Raw genomic sequence first — 20557 nt, 5'->3', positions numbered from 1 at the left:
ACAAAATATAATCTTTAAAAGATTTAGTTAAATTTGCTATTACCTGGCAACTGTATATTTTAAAATGTAGGAGATTAGGGTCTAGACTTTCGTTGGTTGCTACAAAGGTGCTTTTTTCATCTTAGTATATAAAGTTGACTTCAAAGTTTTATTCAGCAGAGTTGAGAAAGGTTCAAATAATCGTTACTTAAATAAGTTCATTTTTTCATTTGCCGTCTTGTTCTTTTGGTCACTACCCACAGTTCTAGCCCAGAGGTGGGGGCAGGAACATAGACTGATTAATAACGATCTCTCCGTGAACTGCCACAGATAACCCAAAGATGAGGGACTAAATGCTTGTTATCTTTTCTAACTTGTTCAATAAATGCATCACATAAGAAAATACTTATGTTGTTAGGTAAGGGTATTGGGTTAAACATGTGCTTTCACTCTTGTGCGTACCAGGAGATGGCCTCGCAAGGATGGCTGTGACACTTGGGTACAACGTTAAAGTTGGTAGGGGCCGCAGTGACAGATTCCACCTCACATTTTGCTGGCCCCGCCCCACCTCACCACACACTGACTCACAGAGCACAGAGGAAATGAGCTGAGCAAAAGCCTCTTGACACATTAGAGCAGCTCATTCAGTTGACATGTGTTTCCTATGTGTGTTGTGCGCAGATCCTTAAATAACCCTAGTCACCTTTTCTAAACAACCTTCAAAAGAAAGAAAGTAGACATTATGGGAGCATCTTCCTCTGGCTTGCTGGATGAGGCCAAAATCAGCCACATCAAAGGTAACTAAGAAATCACTTTTCTTTTTCAGAGCAGCTCAGAAAAACTTGAATGTCAGTTTTCTGATCCTTAGAAATAGAGGGGAGAGAGTAAAAGTGAAACAGAACCTATAAATGTATGGGCAACAATGATAGCAGCTACTTTGGCTTTGTAGTAGTCAAAGTAGTAGCAGTAATAAAAGTGATAGATGTGGTTATTGCAGCCTTTGTTGCAAAAGTAGCAGTGAATGATATAGCTGAATCAATGTAGTAGTAAATTTAAAGACAAACCAAACTGCTACTTTGGTTCCATTACTTTTTAGACAGCATAAATATATTTTTATTAGTCTTCCTTGTTGCTGAAAGTTGCTAACTTTCAGCAAAAGGCTGACAGGAAACCTGGTTAGGGGTGCGGTGTGTTACAAGGGTCCCCGGAATAATGGGTTGACTGGGGAAATTGCGGTTATTTTGGGCTGGGTACCAGCCTTGACCACCAAGCTAAGAGGAAGACCTCAGTTTGACAGTAACCAAGCAAAAGAAATTATGCTTTAAAGTCTAATTAAATTATATCTATTTTAATGAATATTTTAACTTTAATAGAAAAAAGTAACAAAACTGATGTGTTCTGTGAATGTTTTTGCTTATTTCTCCATGTGTACATTCCTATACATGTTATCAGCACAGTCACATCCTGTCACTAATCTCCCTTGCAAACTCAAATGTAATTACAGCTATTTCCAACTATTATATTATTATGGGTTGTCAGATCTCTGCCTATCTATGTGTGTCAGTATGTAAGATGAAAGTCAGGCTGGATAGTGACCCAAAGAATATGTGATACTGGTCTCATACTGTAAACAAATGATTATGATCAATCTACACTGAAGACACCAGATTAAAAATACGGAACCACAGTCAAAAGCCACTTACACACCAGCGTACACAAGCTGGACTTTTTTTTAAATTTGGCTACATGACAAATTATTTCACACCTGCACACTGTGGTATTGTTTATATTTGGCTGAGTTCCTTTGTATATGTGTGAGGTAGTTGATATATCCTCTCACCCTTGTCAGACATGTACATTATTTCTTCAAATATGCCTGTCTTGTTTTACCTCTCCAAGATTACTTTAAGTGTTTTTCTTTGTTTTCTTTGTTTTTTTTTTGCTGCCTGTCCCGTTTGGTTCTTTTGCCATCAGAATTATTGTCTTAAGGCCAAGAAAGATGCCCAACGTATTTACTATACCAAGCGGACCATCCACTTATGCCGTATTGGTCCATTTGATTGACTTTCGTTTTTATTGTTTATTTATTTTATTTTATTTTCAGTTGTTACATATGGGACAGACATGACCGGGGGAAAGGAAAGGGAGAAAGAAAGAGGGGAGGGAAAGAAAAACAGCTGGGAAGAGGAACGGTGATAAAGGTGGGGGGGGGGGCAAAAATACATATATATATATATATATATCAATCACCTGGATCACCTGTTGAGAAAAAAAGAGAGAAAACAAGCAAAAAAGAGAGCAATATAATAAACAACATCATCGCTATAATAAGATAAGATAAGATAAGATGGCCTTTATTAGTCCCACAGGTGGGAAATTTGTTTTGTTACAGCAAAAGTGCAAAGTATATATAATCTATGTGTATATGACAGTAAATACTAAATACTAAATACTGAATATTATTGTGCAGCTTTAAGTGTTTTGTTAACTGCGTTAAATTAAAAAAAAAAAAAAAAAATCTCCCTGGAGTCCAGTGCTAGTTACATGGGCAATTTTTATACCTTATCTCCAACATAACTTACAACTCCAAAAAACTTAGCACTGACAAATTCTTACCTTATAAACATTAGGACTTTGTTTTTCCTATAGGTGGTTTGGCTCATGTTTAGTGCTGAGCAAATCCTGCACAGTTGTCAGCTTTTTGCTCAAAACATTAAAAAAAAGGTTAGGGATGACTATCAAAACAGTGAGCTGACAGAGGTATTTGAGTTATGTCAGCCTGATGTCTTAGTGGTCACACTGCTTTCCCATAAAAGTCACAATAAGAGTCTTGCTGGGCTGGATTTAAATGGTAAGTTGCCTTGTAGCCATTTACAGCCATTCATGCAGTGCTGTGTTCTATGCCTTTAAGTGCTATCTAACTACAATCACATTCTCACCTGTGACCCTTTAACTGCATGTAGTTATATTAATAAACGAGCATGCACAACATTATGATTCCACATGACTCTTGTGCATTTTATGCTCAGCTCATTAACATCAGGATTATTTTCAACAATATGTATATAACAGTGTGGCGTCTCACTAACTCTTAATGAAATTTAAAATAACACTTACATTTGGTCCATGCCTGAATGTCAGACAGACTTTAACATGCTGAACAAGCTAGCCATGTTATGTAGCCCATATCTGAAGCAGGCTATGATAGGCATTGGCCTAGCAATTTAAACATTTGTCAGTATAGAAATATTGACAAGTGGAGCTTTAATATGTACATTTCCATCCTTAAAACTAAATTTACCGAGTTATTCTGCACTTGCAATGGTTTCCTTCAGTGAAGGGTATGTATACATTCAAACACTCGTTTTGAAATTAGTTTTTAATATCATGGAGTTTTTAATATCTGTGTAACAATGCACAGAGAGAGGAAAACTATGCTAACTGATTACTGGTGTAAAATAATACACATGTAAATGTGAAGCTACACAGGTAAATATGTGTCATTATGAAAAAAATTGTTCTGAACAAGTTTGAGTAACATCCAACACAATAATAATCCCAACAACAAGCTGTGTTTCTGTATGCATCCAGGACTGGTTGATGGTACATTCCAGAGCTTCAGTGACTTTTACCGTCAACAGTACTCTGTAGCCTACCTTGGACACTTACACCAGGAGGTGGAGCCTAAGAGAGAGGGGAGGGGCTTATTGCTTACACGGAGGGTAAGAGTTAAATCTTTTCAAACTCAGTTTGACTACATATATATTTATGCATGTTGATGCAGCTGGAAAATTGGTATAAATTTCTAATTATGTTAAAGTTTAACCAGTGTGTGCTTGTGTGTGTGTGTGTGTGTGTGTGTTTTTGTGTGTTTGGGCACTGTACAGCCTCAGTATGCTCCCGAGGAGGTGCTGTATGAAGGGAGCATTAAGTTCTCCAACTGGGATGAGCAGTTAAAGAAATGCAGAGAGAGATACATCATTCTGCGAAGAGACTACAAAGCAGAGATACATGACAGCATGGAGGTATCACACAGATTAATACGCTCACACACAGCACGTGAAATTTGCAGTCTAAATGATTTGCATCCTGTGATCAACATTGCTATCTGTGATTCCAATTTTTAGACCTTCAACCGTGGATATGTGGCTAAGATGGTCCTTCACCTAACAGGGGCAATTGTGTTCACCAAAGATGACGAATCAAGAGCTCACCTTGAGAAAACCTGTGCCGGAATACTGAATGGTAATTTAGATGTGCAACAGCATGACTGATACTACTCATAGTTTCTCTTCCCAGTGAAGATATATCAGCATCTCTGAAGTCAGTTAATAAAAATGAAAAGACTGTCAGTAGGGAAATGCTCCATGATGAGGGTATGAGTACAGCAAACTGAGTAACACTACAAACTTAATCATTTTAGTACAGATAATTATTTATATATGTCACACAAGGCAACAACTTGATAACAAGCAGGTTTTAATAAAGAAGTGGAACCTTCAGGGTTTTCCACTGGATTTAACAAATTCCTGACCCTTCAAAACATATTTGTAATTTTAGCAAGTTGTGATAAATGTGGAAAACACAGCAGCCATTAGGATGATTACCTCTCAGTGATGCTGACCGCTTGTGTTTGTGAATGTCTAACACTGTGCCACATTGACTTATGGTATAGCATTTTCTTCTTTCCTTTCATAAAGGATCTGCCAGTGCAGTCTGTCATTTGTATTAGAGCCTAGATTGTACTAAATTCTTCTAGAGGGAGAGAGTTATTTTGAAAATGGAAACAGGAAACATCGAGGGAAGCAAGATATACAGTGATACACGCTATCTATCAACTCTTCGAGACCACTTGTAAATGTCCTTGTTTTTTGGGGGGGGGGTTTTTGTTTTTTTTAAAAGAATATTTAAATAAAAAAGGATTGAAATATTGTAAATGAAATTTAATAATCACTAACTATCAGTAGTTATAAATCATTAATAATTTTGAATGGAATATTTGACTAAAAAGGCATACAGAGGTCCATTTTTACCTACCATCACACCTATGTTCCAGTGGCTTATTGTGCTGCATAATGCAAATCTGTCATATTAAAAGTCTACTACTTAATCAGTAGAAAAGGAGTTTTGATTCATTATAAAGCAGCTGAAATGTATTTGGCTAGTGAGGTGTCTGAAAAATCAGATTGTGTTGACCTGTTTAAGTGTCATACACAAGATTTTATACAAGAGTGTGTACTACTCTCACATAACAGGACAATTTGATCAGAATAGAAGAAAATGTGGAAAGTTGCTAAAGATGATCAGGCTCAACAGAATCTCTAATGAACCTCAAATTCACATGTTCAGGGTGGGTTGCCATTTGATTTTATAGCAATCTGTCAAATCAAATACCATGATTCATCATTATTAAGTAACAAAGGTCACCAATATCTATGAAGATGTCCAGTATCTGATAGATTTGATTTTAGTCACTTAATTACATGATAGATAATTTACTAAACAGTCCAAGGTTATGAGCGTAACATAAACAAAAGCTTCATTGTTGGACACAAATTAATAGAGAATACAGTCAAACCCACATCAGTAATTTTGTTGTATTTGTGTTTCCAGGAGTAAAGGAGGACTCTTCTTCGGCAGTCGTTAATCCAGATGCATTTGCTGTGCATCTCCACTTGGCTTACACAGGCCACACCTGCTTCCTGTTTCAACAAGAGGAGGAGCGAGATCACTTCCTGTCTGGCCTGAAGACCTGCATTAGACATCGCAACCTTGGTAAACACTCATATGTATGCTTTTGCCGTGGCCCACTTAGCCTTGCTTCAGATGTGCAGGGTAATAACACAAAATAAAGACAAAACAATGTCAAATGCCTGCTTGCACAATCACTGCAAGCTAAGAAGTTCCCTAAGCAGTCCAAGCCATCACACTTGTAGATCATTTTAAAAGATGAATCACTCACTTTCAAATTATTTGAAATATCCAATTTTTAAAAAAATGACCAGACCCATCAGTTTCCCCACCTTTTTCACCCCAAAGGTCTTTAAAAGGTCTTTATATGTTGCTATGACCAAGTGTAATTTATCTATGTGCATGACTTCTAATTTCTGAGGATGTCCTAGCTCAGAATTATCCAGAAATATAGAAAATCTTAAAGGGCTCACAGCATTTGAACAACTGAGTATTGTTTAACCTTTTTTGGCCACAGTAGCGGTTTTTTAACCAGCCTTTAATAGTCAAATCAAAAGAAGATCACAACATTTTACAAGAGTACTTCAATAAAGGTAATACTAAATCCTGGTAAAGATGAAAGTTATATACAAAATCTGACATAGTATGACATAGTTTGTCACATCTCAAAGGTCTGAAGGAATATCATATCAAATAGTACTGTATCAGGCATGTCTGTGTTTTCAGATATCTGACTTTCATATTTATTCATCAGAGATGTTAACAACATTGTAGTATTCATATTTCTCACCAGAGCAAATCTGTGCCTGAGTCTATCCATGTTATTGTCCATTACCAACAAGACTGCATTTGTTCTTGTGTTTTCATATCAAATGAAAACACTTTTAGAAAGTATGCATCATTCTAACTACTACAAGGTCAACAACAAGTTTGGGTCCATTTTTTTGCTCAGTAGCTCTGAATTTTTCTAAATCTCCCCTAAGCTGGTAGTCCTTGCTAATATTTTTGAGCTAAGAGCTCGAAAGGATTCTCAATATTTTGTCATGATGTGCAGCGCTACATGCTGTTTATTAAATCCAAATACTTTTTACAGTTGTCTAATATCAGATGTGAGTGTAAAATATTTCAAAGTCCTGCTTCTGGTTGGCTCGTCTTTAGTTTGTCATTCATGTTGTGGCAGTTGCCTGGGTGACAGATATAAATATTAATGCTGCTGACTTCCTGTGTGGTTAGCTAGGATACAAACCAAAAAACAAACCCCTTCACTTTAAGCAATAAGGTTGCAAAAACACAGCACATCATATCTGCACAAAGATATCCTCAGCAGGAAATAGCACACAGATGGTGGCCACTGACTATTTCACTTTAGATGTGTATAGCCACAGCACTTACAGTGATGTTGATTTTATTCATCTCAAAGTGATATATCAACCTCTTCTTCCAATAACCATCTCTCTTCATTTGAACACTTCCTTGGAATTGTAAGTCTTTGACTTTTTTAAACATTTGATGATATTCTGGTGTCCCTTCAAAAAAAAAAAAAAAAAAAAAAGCTAGCCTACCTGAAGTACTTCTGCCCCCACTGTACACTTGTATGATATATAACACATAATGTTATTTTTAGATTATTGCAATCTGACAGTTGTGGTCAGATGTTTACATAAACTCATGAATGCCATGAATAGGCATGAATATCTTGTTAATTTAGGGGGTTTTATTTATTATTTTTTATTTGAGTTACGAATTTGCATTTTCTGTAATCCACACAGGATCATACAGGCTGAAACACACATACATGTACTCATATCCTTATACATAAAACACAACTTGAATAGGTAGTCGTTGACAGGCTTCTGGCAAATTCTGGTTGGATATTTGACCACTCATCTTGGCAGAATTGGAAGACTTAATTTAAATTGGTATGGTAACAATATTAAACAATAGCCTGTCCAGTTTTTAGCCTGCCCTTCACATCTTGGTAGCTAGGATAAGGCTTCAGTGGAGTGGAGAATTCTTTTGGCCAGGTTTGCAAATTAAATTAAGAGAGTTTAAAAGTATCACACCTTGTGGAGGGTATTTACAGATGTCAAAATATTGGACTTTAAAAAAGAAATTTTGCAATCATTATTGGAGATTGTTTGGATAGCCATTATTTTTAGTGTTTGTGCATACAAACTAGGTTTTAGATAGTCTTTTCTAAAATTAGGAAACCTCTCAGTAGCTGCAGTGAGAAAAAATGCACACTGTTTTGTGAAGTTAGCAATGACACAGATGAGGACTTGGTATGTTAGTCAGGGCAAATTCAGGGGTGATAGGTAGTGATGGGACTACAGCTTTTAGTTAGCCATTTGAAACTGTCTATTTACCACAGAACCATTTCCATCCATCCATCCATCCATCCAAACCAACTGAGCGAGTCCTGGGTCTACCTCCTTGCGGTAGGACATTTCCAGAATACCTCACCTAGGAGGTGTCCGGGAGGCATTCTAGTCAGATGCTCGAACCACCTCAAATGGCTCTTTCTGATGTGGAGGAGCAGTGGCTCTACTTCAAGTCCCTGACCTTTAGAAATAAGGTCGGGTCTTCCACTCATTGAAGAAATCTCATTTCTGCCACTTGTATATTTAACCTCATTCTTCATTCACTACCCAGAGCTTGTGACCATAGCTGAAGGCTGGAGCGTAGGATTGATGGCTTTGCTTTTATGCTCACCTTTGTATTCAATTCAATTAGATTTCATTTTATTTAAATTTAACCAAATCACAACAATAGGTGCAAAAAATCACTCAGTGGGATGAGGAGTATAAAAAAAACATGCATCATATTCAATTCAATTCAATTCAATTCAATTCAATTCAATTCAATCAATATAGTTCCAAATCACAACAGAAAAACCCAACAAGAATCATACAATCCCTAATGAGCAAGTGCTTCAGCAACAGTGGGAAGGAACCCCCGGCTGGGAGTGTAGAGGGGAAGACAGGACAAAGACATGCTGTGGAAAAGAGCCAGACAGGGTTTTCGGGACAAACTGTTAAATGTTCATTTTCTATGCCATATGTCAGAACAAGATCTAGAATGTCATTAAAGTGGTTGGTGGGTTGTTTTATATTTTAAAAGAAGCCAATTGACACTGTCATTTTTAGTATCTACATGGATGTTAAAATCACCCACAATAATTATTTTATCTGAGCTGAGCACATAATTTAGATAAAAAGTCTGAGAAATCATACAGAAACTCTTAGTAAGGCCCAGGTGGATGACAGATAACAACAAATAAAACTGGTTTTCGATATTTCCAGATAAGGCTAAGAATCAGGCTTTCAAATGAATTAAAACTCTGTCTGGGTGTTTGGTTAATTAACAAGTTGGAGTGGAAGAGTTTTTGGACACCACTCAGACAGTCAGGGTTTTCAAACGGGGTGCTAAACGGGGTCTCCAATTCAGCGATCCTGGCCTCCAGAGCTGCAAATAGGCTACATTTAATTACAAGTATCATTATTACTAAAGTAGGCCGAGGAATAAGTAAACATCTGACACAATGAGCAGGAAAGTGCAGGAGGAACAGGTGAAAAGACCATGCTGCTAGAGAGTCTGCTACAAGCTAATCTAAGCGAATCCCTAGAGACACATTTAGTGAATACTGTCAATATAATTAGCGGATCAATCAACAGAGAATGTACTTTGTATAAAGTACGTGAAGATTATACTTTGAAATAAGATGTCTATATGTTTTTAAGTAAAATCTAGGCTATCTAATCTAAACTATATCCTCAGTCGAGGTCAGCAGCATCCCATGTGTAAAATGCCTCTTCCTCTCCTGAAATATCTGATGGTTTACCAGAATCACTTTGAGGCTGACCAAAAGTCAAATAGGAAATGACTGCATGTGGGGGTTTTTTGTTTTTTAATTTTTAGCAGGATATGATTCATATTAATGTTGCTGATGACAAAAATAAATTTACTTTATCAGCATTAGTGGGACTTTCTGTTCCTTAAACTTCTGCAGTCAATTTTTATTAGAAAAAAAACCTGAAACAGCTCAAGGGAAACTAGACTACAAGACATGATGGTTTTTAGTGAATTAGCAAAAAAAAAAGAAAAAGAAAAAAAAAAGTAAAAAATTAGAGATGTGAAAATGGTCAGATGTGTTGTAATGAGAATGGAATACTGATGTCAGGGATCCACTGAGTATACAGGATCAGCACAATTTCTACCAAACTAAAATGACTAATGACAAAATACTAAGAATTAAGTATTTTAATACTTAACATCAAGAGCCACAGGTGTTCTAATAAGAATGGGATACTGATTTCAACTTTCAGAAATAAAGGGACAGGATTCTTTCAGAATAATAACAAAATCCCTACTTTCTGCAGACCCATGGTGTAATTCATCATATGAGAGTCAAGCATATGCACGAGCCCTCCGACTCTACCGACAGGAGAAAGGATGCTATGAATCCTGGGAAATGCTGCTGGGCACTGAGGAACAAGTTTGTACACACACACATTAAAACTTTAAGCCTGTCTGTGTGCTTCATTTCAATTTAGTTCTATTTCTTTTTATAGTGCTAAATCACATTAATAGTTATCTCACGGCACTTTTTGTTATAAAGACCCTAAAATAACATGCAAGAATAATTAGAAAACTCCAACAATCAGATGTCCCACTACGAGCAAGCATTTGGTGACAGTGGGAAGGAAAAACTCCCTGAACCAGGCACAAGGAGGGAAAACCTCCTTGTGCTGCAGCCAGTTAGAGTGTAGGGAAGGGAGACAGCAGAAAAGAAAAACTGTTGAAAAAAGCCAGAGATTAGCAATAATTTATGATTAAATGCAAAGTGTTGTAAAAACAAAGCCATAAACAGTGTGCTTGTATGTAGGTGCTAGCCTCCCAGGTGATGGAGGAAGTGTTGCCATGGTTACACAGTCAGCTTCAGTCCAGGATAAAAGGCAAGAAGATTGAAAGGATACGGCAATGGCTCGCAGTAAGTAAAAATATGACACCAAGTCTCTGCAAATTCTGAGTCTATCTATTTATGAAATGTTCCTGTTCAGGATTGTTTTAGTACTATGTCACTCGTTTAGCACGTCTCTTAATATTCTCACTAACACTACTGAATGGTATGGTAAAAAATGATCAAAGTATTAAGCAAGATTCACAGGAATTATCATCTAATCAAGCAGTTCTGAGCAGCTTGCGAACCTATGAGGTAATGAGCTGCTTTGCAAAATGTGTTTAACAATATATTTATAGTTAGCAATACATAGGGGCATTTCTTTTACTACACTTTTTCTCCATGGCCATTTATGCAAATTAGTGAATATTTAATAATTTGTTTAGATAGCTATCTAAAGATAATGTAATGTGTCATTGGCATATTTAAATATAAACCTTATATTACAAAAGTCCCTATTGTAATCAACTGGGGATCTTAAGCAAAAGTTCCTTGTTATGCTGCCCCCAGGTGGCCAAAAAAAAGCATTTTTTAAAGTGAACTTCAAGACTTTTTCTTTCTTTCGAAATGATATAATCTGATACCATACCAACCTGATCTTCTCAGAATGCTACCTAACTTATCAGAATTAAGGGAATTATCTGACAGCAAGTACCTTTGAACTACAACGCTATTATCTTTTACCCCGTGTTCCAACAAATTGTGTGTGGCAGTTTTAGCATCAGTTTTTTATCTCTCTGTTGCACAGTATATTAATTAGTTCGTATGTATAGACAGTGCAAGCAACCTACACGTTGGTGCTGGAAAAGCTGACTGCAGGTCTGGAGACTCTGAAGAAGGAGTGCCGTCAGACAGCATCAGACAATCAGGCGCTCATCAGATCCAATCTGGACCAGATAATGTCCTCTCACTCGTTCCTGGAGCAAAAAGTCAGAGGTACACATTGTTTGACTAAACTCATATGAAAATGCCTAGAAAATGAGTGACTGTTTTTAATGGCACTACTCAGCTAAATCCATATTAAGCTACAAACTGAGCATCCAGCCATGGTTCAGCTTTTGTGCACATTTTGTGAATCTGTATCTGTTTCAGCATGTGTATGTGAAGAGGCAGAGAAAGTGTGCAGTGAGTCTGTAGCACCCTACATGTCCTCCATCCTTGAAGCACTTACCGAGAACATAAGCGGAGGTATTCTTGGGATGCAGCGCACACTGAAAACACAGATGGATTCGGCCTTTTTACACAAAAACGAAGGGACGGAGGAGACAAAGAAGGTGAGAGAGGACTTTGGGGGTGTTCCAGTAGTCCATTTTACTTAGGAAGGTTCCTAACTGAGAGACATGACCCTAAAGTATTTGTGTGGTGGCCAAAATAAGAGTTGTTCCAATTCTCCAAATAGAAAGAAAGAAAGAAAGAAAGAAAGAAAGAAAGAAGTTTGAATGCTGCCTTTATTGTTTCCTTTAGCATAGGATACAGTGAACCATCCTTTATGAAAATGGAGGCGAAAACACTCCCATAATTCACTACAATGGACCATCTGACAATTATGAACACAGCCGACATAAGTGGAGCAGATCATGTAAATGTTATTTGTACAGTAGCTGCATTTTCCATTTCATTCCAAACCTTTTGATATTTTTACAATTTTTACCAACAGTTTGTTAAGCTCAGAGCTGAATATCACCAGGAGCCTCTAAACACTCAATGTGAAGACTGAGTGAAGAGTTTTAGGTTTTAGCAGTAACAAGAGCAATAACAACTTTGAGCCATCCACGCAAAGTGCAGATTACGCATTCATTCTGATAACATCGCCCCTTCTAAAAGTAAACTCTCCTAGTAGCAACTATCACACCCACAATGGGCATAAGACGTGATTTTATGTATTTTTGGGGGGATTAGATTTCATGCAAGATGTTAGTAAATCTGGCCATAAATGTTCCTTCTTCTTTAAAATGCCAGCCTTTGTAATTTCTCATTTGAAATCAAGAAACACAAGATGTTTGAAGTTGAAGATGTCTGAAGTTTTTGCTTGCCCAAATTTTCAAAAGTGCTGACACAAAGCATTTGCTCTCCTTCTTCTAGGCCTTGTCCAGTCTACGATCAATGCATCTAGATCAGTGCTACAAGCAGGTGGAGAACCTGACAGAGAAACTCGAAGGCTTAAAAGAACGATTTGGATTGAGCAGCATTCATAGACTGGTTCACTATGCAAGTCTGGAGATGGAGCTGGTATGAAGCACAATCTTCAGTATAGACATGGCCTCTCAAGGAGCCTAAAAATAGAAAAGATTGACGCGAGCTGTTTTTTAGTGTTTGCTGTGTGTGTGTTACAGTTGCTGGACAGCGCTGTCTACACCTTGGAACAGTTCCTCCAGTCATCAGCCAGACTGCAGCCCACTCAGGTTCCTGTTAAGTTGAACAGAGCTACAGAAAGAGTGCTGAAGGTAAAAAAGTTAATTATTTTTAATTTAATTTTTATTTAATAAAAAATCTATCATGTGTGATCAGGAGATTTCTGAAGGAACTGTATAGACCGTGTATTTTAGAAATCCAAATAAATGAAAGATATGTGATTTTCATAAATTAAGGAATAAATATGCTTAGATACACCATTAAAATGTTACACACTGAAACAAAATGATGTGTGCATTCTAGTGGGAACCCTGGACTCTGGTCCCAAACCCTAAAAACATTTCTTTGTAGCGGGTGTAATGCGCAGCTTGTTAAACCTGGAAAGCCCTGAGAGACTATTTGAAATCTACAAAGAAAAAGCATTTGTGTCACTGGCAACTTGTGTGTTTATGTGGGTCAGTTGCAAATTGACACACTACAAGTTCAACTGCCGATTCAGACAGCAAAGTAAAGTAACCTTTCACAGTGATAAGTAACTTGTTCCTGTTTTCTAGTGTGCCCCACAAATACAATACAATCTTTGCTCAAAAGTGAGTATTACAAAAAATCTTGCTTGTGTGTGTGAGTAGCAGCTGGACTATGACAGCAGGGTAGTCCAGAGGAGGCTGTACGAGGAAGCCCTGCTGGAGATCACTCTGCCTACTCTCACCAGGAAGATGGACAGCAAGTGGAAAACTGTAGGTCAACCTGCTACTTCACTCTGTCCCACTCTGTCGTGTGTTATTTATATTTTATATTCTACAAAGCATGGACTGTCTGGTTTTCTGTGTCCAGGAGCTGCAACAGTTTGAGCAGTACATTTTTGCTGACTACAGCAGTTTTATCCTGGTTCATAACATCTACGATGATGTTCTGAAAACCATTCTCAGCAAGCAGATAGAGACAGGTAAATATTGATCTTGATATTGATCTTTGTTTGTGCATTGGTATAGTTTCTTGTTTCTTCTTGTTTCTGGTATTCTCTCCTAGGCTACAAGGAGACAGGTTACAAATTAAATGAAAAACCTGGACTCTACAGAGATTGCTGTGTCTGTTACATTGTGGGAGCATTTTATTTGCATGGTTTTACCTTAGAGAGAGGCATCATTGTGAATCTATAAATTGTAAGGATTTGGTCACTTTTACCTTGTCATGAAGCATCTTCAATCTATTCTTGGATGACGGTGCATCCAAGCCCATTCATCAGGCACAGAGACCACTCATTTTCTGCTTCTAAATTCAAATAAAACTGAGGTTATTGTACACAGCCCAGAAAACCTTAGAAATATGGTATCTAATCAGATTCTCGCTCTGGATGGCATTACCTTGGCCTCCAGTAACACTGTGAGGAACCTTGGAGTCATTGTTGACCAGGATATGCCCTTCAATGCGCATATTAAACAAATATGTAGGACTGCTTTCTTCCATTTGCTCAATATCTCCACAATTAGAAATATCCTGTCTCAGAGTGACGCTGAAAAACTAGTTCATGCATTTATTACTTCTAGGCTGGACTACTGTAATTCATTATTATGAGGATGTCCTAAAAACTCCCTGAAAAGCCTTCAGTCGATCCACAATGCTGCAGCAAGAGTACTGACAGGGACTAGAAAGAGAGAGCAGATTTCTCCTATATTGGCTTCGCTTCATTGGCTCCCTGTTAAATCCAGAATTAAATTTGAAATCCTGCTCCTCACATACAAGGTCTTAAATAATCAGGCCCCATCTTATCTTAATGACCTTATAGTACCATATTACCCTTTTAGAGTACTTCGCTCTCACACTGCAAACTTACTTGTGGTTCCTAGTATTTAAAAATAGTAAAAAAGTAGTACATCATACCTGTATGATTAGGCTTAAAACCTTCTGTAACAAACCACGGCTTAGACCTAAGCCCGATCTTTACAAGCGGGTGTCTTTCTCTCCAATCCAAACTGGAAGCTGGTTCCATAGAAGAAGCGCCTGAAAGCTGAAGGCTCTCCCTCCCATTCTACTTTTAAATACCCTAGGAACCACAATTAAGCCAGCAGTCTGAGAACAAAGTGCTCTGTTGGTGTGATACGGTACTATGAGGTTTTTAAGATAAGATGGGGCCGGTTATTCAAGACCTTGTACGTGATAAAAAGGTTTTTTAATTCAGTTCTGGATTTAACAGGGAGCCATTTAAGAGAATCCAGGATGAGATAAATATGCTCTCTCTTTCTAGTCCTTGTCAGTACTCCTGCGGCAGCATTTTGGATCGACTGAAGGCTTTTCAAGGTGTTTTTAGGACAGCCTGACAATAATGAATTTTCTACCCCATGTTTTCAGATGTAAAGAAAAATGGGTTCTGAAAACCTGGACATCCATTAGGCAGCTGACAGAATGAAGTGCTCTGTCCTATAATGAAACCTGTGACACATACTGAATATGAACTGGAGCATTCCTGTTTGGTCCAAACATAAATTCTGATTTTGTCTCTTCCTCATTATCAGCTGTCCAGGATGCAGCTAGTAAGAAGAGCAACAATCTCCTGTTGGACACTTCAGATCTTGCAATTAGTCAGTACAGTTTGCTGGGACAGACGCCTCCAAACTCTGCACCAGACAGCCCATCCGTTCATGCCCGACAGTCCTCCTTAGCCATGCCCACTGATGATCAAGAAACTATTTCTGCAGTGGAAGAAAAAAGTCAGACAGTTGATGTTTGCCCCCAGAGCAAGACAGAAGTTAACACTGATAGTGAATGTGACCAGACACATGTCTCTGACCAGAGCACAGTGCTTCTTTCTCCAGTCATTATCGTGACACAACAGTTGGGTGAAACTGGCAGCAAAGAGGACCTGTTCCTGAAGGAAACCATAGAAGTTCAGATCACAACTGATGCATCTTCTACAGCAACAGAGCCAACAATAGCAAATAAATCAGACACAGACGCAAATGTTACATATGAAGTCAACGCACCCGAGTTATCTGCTGAACAAGGACCTACCATCCCAGACTCTCTGGAGTCATCCCCTCTGGTCTCACCTCAGACAACAGAGATCCAAGTTCAAAGTGAACCTGCTATGCCTGACCTTTCAGTCTCAAATCAGCCATCAGAAGAGGATTCTTCCATCCAGCCTGCCTTACCATCACACCCACCTGATGCAGATAGTCCAGTAAAAATCAGCCTCGGATCACTAAGTGAGGCAATTGCTTGCAGTTCCCCAGAACCTCCTGTTATGCCAATGATGGGACAGCAGACCAGTGACAGAGCAGTCTATTTGACAGGAGAAATTAAAGACAATTGGGAGATGGAGAGAGTAAAAGAGGAGAAACACAAAGATGAAGCAGAAAATGAGGGGTGTGAGACAATTAAAGCAGGGGAAGAACAGAGAGAGAAAGAAGAGGTAACAGAGGAAGAAACAGGTGAGGGGCAGATGGAGATCCAAACAGGAGGTGAGCCTGCTGATGAAAGCTGCAGATCATCTGGATCACCAGTGGAGACCGCCACTGCCTTAAACACAGACCAGAAAACGAATAAAGAGATGATGGAGGAAGAAGTGCCAAGCAGTGAACTTGGGATTGAAAATAAAAAGGATGAAGATGAAGCAGCCACAGAGAAAGGAGATTCTACAGAAGAAAAAAAAGAAGAGGATAAACCAGTGGCGAGTGCTAATGAGCTACCATCGGACAGCGTGGCTTGCATAAGAGAACTTGTGGTTGAGATTATTGAGGTAGAAACAACAGTCTCCCCCGTTGCTGACAGCAGCAACAATCTCTGAAACAAACATTAAAACAGCAAGAGCAGGTCCAGGCCGATGATTCCCAACCAGATACAAGTCACTTCAATAAGCCTTACATTTTCTAATTATTCCAGACAGAAATTTGTGCTGATTTAATTAATATGCCATGTTTTCATACAACAGTAAGCTGAAAAATGAAATAGTTTGTCATTCTATTGTAACTCTTTAGTTGCTTTTTTGATTATATATTTTCTTTAACAATTGCATTGAATCATCCAAATAAAGATGTTAAACTTGTGATTAAAAAAAAAAAGTCGCTTTAATAATTCATTTGATTTGGTCCTCTTTAACCAATAAGCTCCAACTAATGCACTGAGACCTTTCTGAGACCTTTCTAAAGCTGTTGTGGCAGGCATGTAACCACTCCTGGGGTGTACCAGTATGTATATTCAGTTATATATGGAAAAATTTGTACACCATGTGATCCAAGCAGTTGTCTTTTTAATTTTTATGTACATGTGTTAGGGTAAAGAAATCAAATTAATGTTAAGTTGCAATTCCATTCAGCATGTTGAAACAGCTGTCCACAGTATTGCCAGTTTCTCATGTACCCCTTGGGAAAATTAATTGTCCACCCTTGGTGTACGAGATTCCGGTCAGACAAGTTGGATGGTCAATCAAGCACAATGATAAAATGATCGGCAAACCATTTCGTAATAATCTTGGCACTATGAGGAGGTGAAAAGCCCTACTGGAAAGGAAATCTGCATCTCCATAAAGCTTGTCAGTAGACTGAAGCATGGAGAGCTCTATAATCTCCTGGTGGACAGCTGGAATGGCCTTAGATTTGAGAAAACACAGTGAACCAACTCCCACCAATGATAGCAAGATGACATGCAAACCACAAAACAGACTACAGAAACTTCACACTGGTCTTCAAGCACCTTGAATTCCATGTGTCACCACTCTTCGTCTAGACTACAGGAACTTGATTTTCAAATGAAATGCAAAGTTTGGTTCATGAATAGTTTGATATTCCAAATGTGATAGTTGTGCCTCCTTTCTCTAAGTGTTGGCTTACCTGCATGCCACTCCAGGAACTGTAAAAAACAAGATTGATTAAGATGGATTTTTCTCTTGAAGTTTTGATTTAAAGTCATATTTGCTTTAACTAGTAAATTTTAAACACACTATTTTAACTTTAAGATGACTTTGCCTTCCCAGCCTACTGCCAGTAGACTGTTTATACTTTATAGAGCAATCCAGACATTGGCCAAGTCATGTGTGGAAGACCCTAAATCTGAGACATAATGAGTAAGTCAATCAATTCTTTTCTTCCTGACGAATATTTGAACAGATGCATTGTACAATTCATCTTTTAATCACATTGAATGCAAAAGGCATACATATTTTTATTGTTTTTATCATAAAAATGCAAACAATAAATGTCTTGTTGATCTAAATTTGAATTATAACTTAAAGTCTGTTTAAATAATTAATTAATTATTTAATTTAAGTTGTATTTCACATATTCTTGTGCAGGAAATAGATGTATAAAGGCCAGCATTTAAGAAAGCTTTGATAACCACTATTGTCACGTGACATCCTTGGACTACTCTGAATAAAAAGCTTATATTTTATGCTGGTAGATTGGTTTTTGCAGCTTAATCTAATTCAGCATCTCATGAATATTTCTTCCTGCAGTATTTTAGTTATACGATCAGATGATACATAGCTTGTTTTGTTTGTTTGGAGATGGTGGAGGATTACAAATACCCAAAAGGTTCATTCAGCCACGAAGTGCCACACAATGCCACGGGAAAACATTCCTACCTGAAGCCATTAAATGAAGCAGCCGCTTTGTAATTCTCAAAGATGCAAAAATACAGCTGAAAAACCGAAAGCCTTGATAACAAAGGTCTTCACCCTAAAACTGGTGTATTGTAATAAAAACTGTGATTATTCATTCTGAACCATTCTTAGACAGCAATAGGTCAGCCAACTATTTAAGAAGTAGTAACATAGTATGTACCCAGCTAAAATGAGGTTTGCAAATGTGAACAGAGTTGACTACTAGTGGCATATTTCTTTTATATTAATTGCAAAGCATTGTATGCACCACATTATATGTAAGTAAGTAAAATGTATTTATATAGCACTTTTCATAGATAAAATCAGAAATAAAAATAAATAATATAACACAATAGATAGAAAAAATAAAAACAACAAATTAATTAAAAGCTTGTCTGTATAGAAGTCTTCAGCTGCTTTTTAAAAGAGTCAGTGGAGTCTGTGCAACATAAAGACAATGGACGAGAATTCCACAACCTTGGTCCCACTGCCTGAAAAGCCTCAGCCCCGCGTTTTGAACCTATTACGCAAGACCAAAAGCATCCTCTGACCTGAAGACCTAAGTGCTCGGGAACTGAGTGGGAGCTGAGCATTCCTAAAACTCCTAATGAACCTAGACTGGCCCTGCTCTGATCTGTGAAAATTACTAAATACCTCCTCCCCTCAAAGTCTTGTGCTTTTTCCACAAACTAACCACTGCATGAACAGAACTGACAATGAACAGATTGTCAGTTCCAGTGTGTGATATGAACCATATCCCACAGTGTCCTCTAATGTTGTAGTTACAACCAATGTGACAACCAACATTTGTTTTCATGAAACACTTTTGTTTAACATAAAATAAAATTAACTTAATCAGAAATGTTGTGAATGGCAAGGTAATTAAATTTTAAATTATATTTTATAAATAACTAATTAAATGTGTGTATGTATTCATTTTATTTTTCTGAAATATAAGTGTAAAAAGGAGCACCTATATTTCATAAATATATAGTGCCAACAACAGTCGCCTCGAGGTACTTTGACACTAACAGTAATAGGTTTATAACATATCAGAAATATATTGTGGGCCTAAACCATTCGGTGCTTTGTAAACCTACAGGAATATTCTAAAGTCAAGCCACTGGAAAGTCACACTGCCCCAAACAGACATTCCTGTTGACAAAACAGGGAAAGAGTTTGTGTATTTTCACGCTTACATATTGGGATGCTGAACATGACTGTTATTGGAAGATTGCTTGTACAACTTGTTATAATTTATCTTGCTAATTAAGTAAGTCCATCCATCCATCTTCTTCCGCTTATCCGGAGCCGGGTCGGGGGGGCAGCAGCCTAAGCAGAGAAGCCCAGACCTCCTTCTCCCCAGCCACCTCCTCCAGCTTGTCCGGGGGAACGCCAAGATATAATCTCTCCATCGTGTCCTGGGTCTGCCCGGGGCCTCCTCCTGGTGGATACATGCCCGGAACACCTCACACAGGAGATGCCCAGGAGGCATCATTGTCAGATGCCCGAACCACCTCAACTGGCTCCTTTCGATGTGGAGGAGCATTGGCTCTACTCTCCCCTCCCGGTTCAGCCCCTCCCGGATGGCTGAACCTCTCACCCTGTCTCTAAGGGAGAAGCCAGCCACCCTGGGGAGGAAGCTCATTTCTGCCGGTCACTACCCAAAGCTCGTGAGTATAGGGACATAGATTGACGGGCAAATTGAGAGCTTTGCTTTTACACTTAGCTGTCTCTTCACCACGACGGACCAGTACAGCCGTCCGCATCACTGCAGCCACAGCACCAATCCGTCTGTCGATCTCCCATCACTCGTGAACAAGACCCCGAGGTACTTAAACTCCTCCACTTGGGGCAGGAACTCGTCTCTCGGAACTCTCGACCCGGAGTGGGCACTCCATGATGTGCTTAGGGCAGGCGTGTCCAAAGTCCGGCCCGCGGGCCAATTGCGGCCCGCGGTCTAGTTTTAATTGGCCCGC

General features: G+C 38.4%; 1 protein-coding gene across 1 annotated transcript; it reads left to right on the top strand.

The window, feature by feature from the left end:
• The first annotated feature begins 574 nt into the window (after positions 1 to 574).
• On the top strand, positions 575 to 17057 carry LOC102079196 (protein Niban). The gene is made up of 14 exons (XM_005457944.4): positions 575 to 776; positions 3571 to 3701; positions 3867 to 4004; positions 4107 to 4224; positions 5593 to 5754; positions 10050 to 10165; positions 10556 to 10660; positions 11404 to 11566; positions 11723 to 11904; positions 12713 to 12859; positions 12964 to 13074; positions 13612 to 13719; positions 13817 to 13928; positions 15496 to 17057. Exons 1-14 carry the CDS (start codon positions 722 to 724, stop codon positions 16764 to 16766), a joined length of 2919 nt encoding a protein of 972 aa, XP_005458001.1. The 5' UTR covers positions 575 to 721; the 3' UTR covers positions 16767 to 17057.
• The last annotated feature ends 3500 nt before the right edge of the window (positions 17058 to 20557 follow it).

This window comes from Oreochromis niloticus, linkage group LG18, assembly GCF_001858045.2.
Source record: "Oreochromis niloticus isolate F11D_XX linkage group LG18, O_niloticus_UMD_NMBU, whole genome shotgun sequence".
In the NCBI taxonomy this organism is placed as follows: Eukaryota; Metazoa; Chordata; class Actinopteri; order Cichliformes; family Cichlidae; genus Oreochromis; species Oreochromis niloticus.
This window is presented reverse-complemented; position numbering and strand designations above follow the sequence as displayed.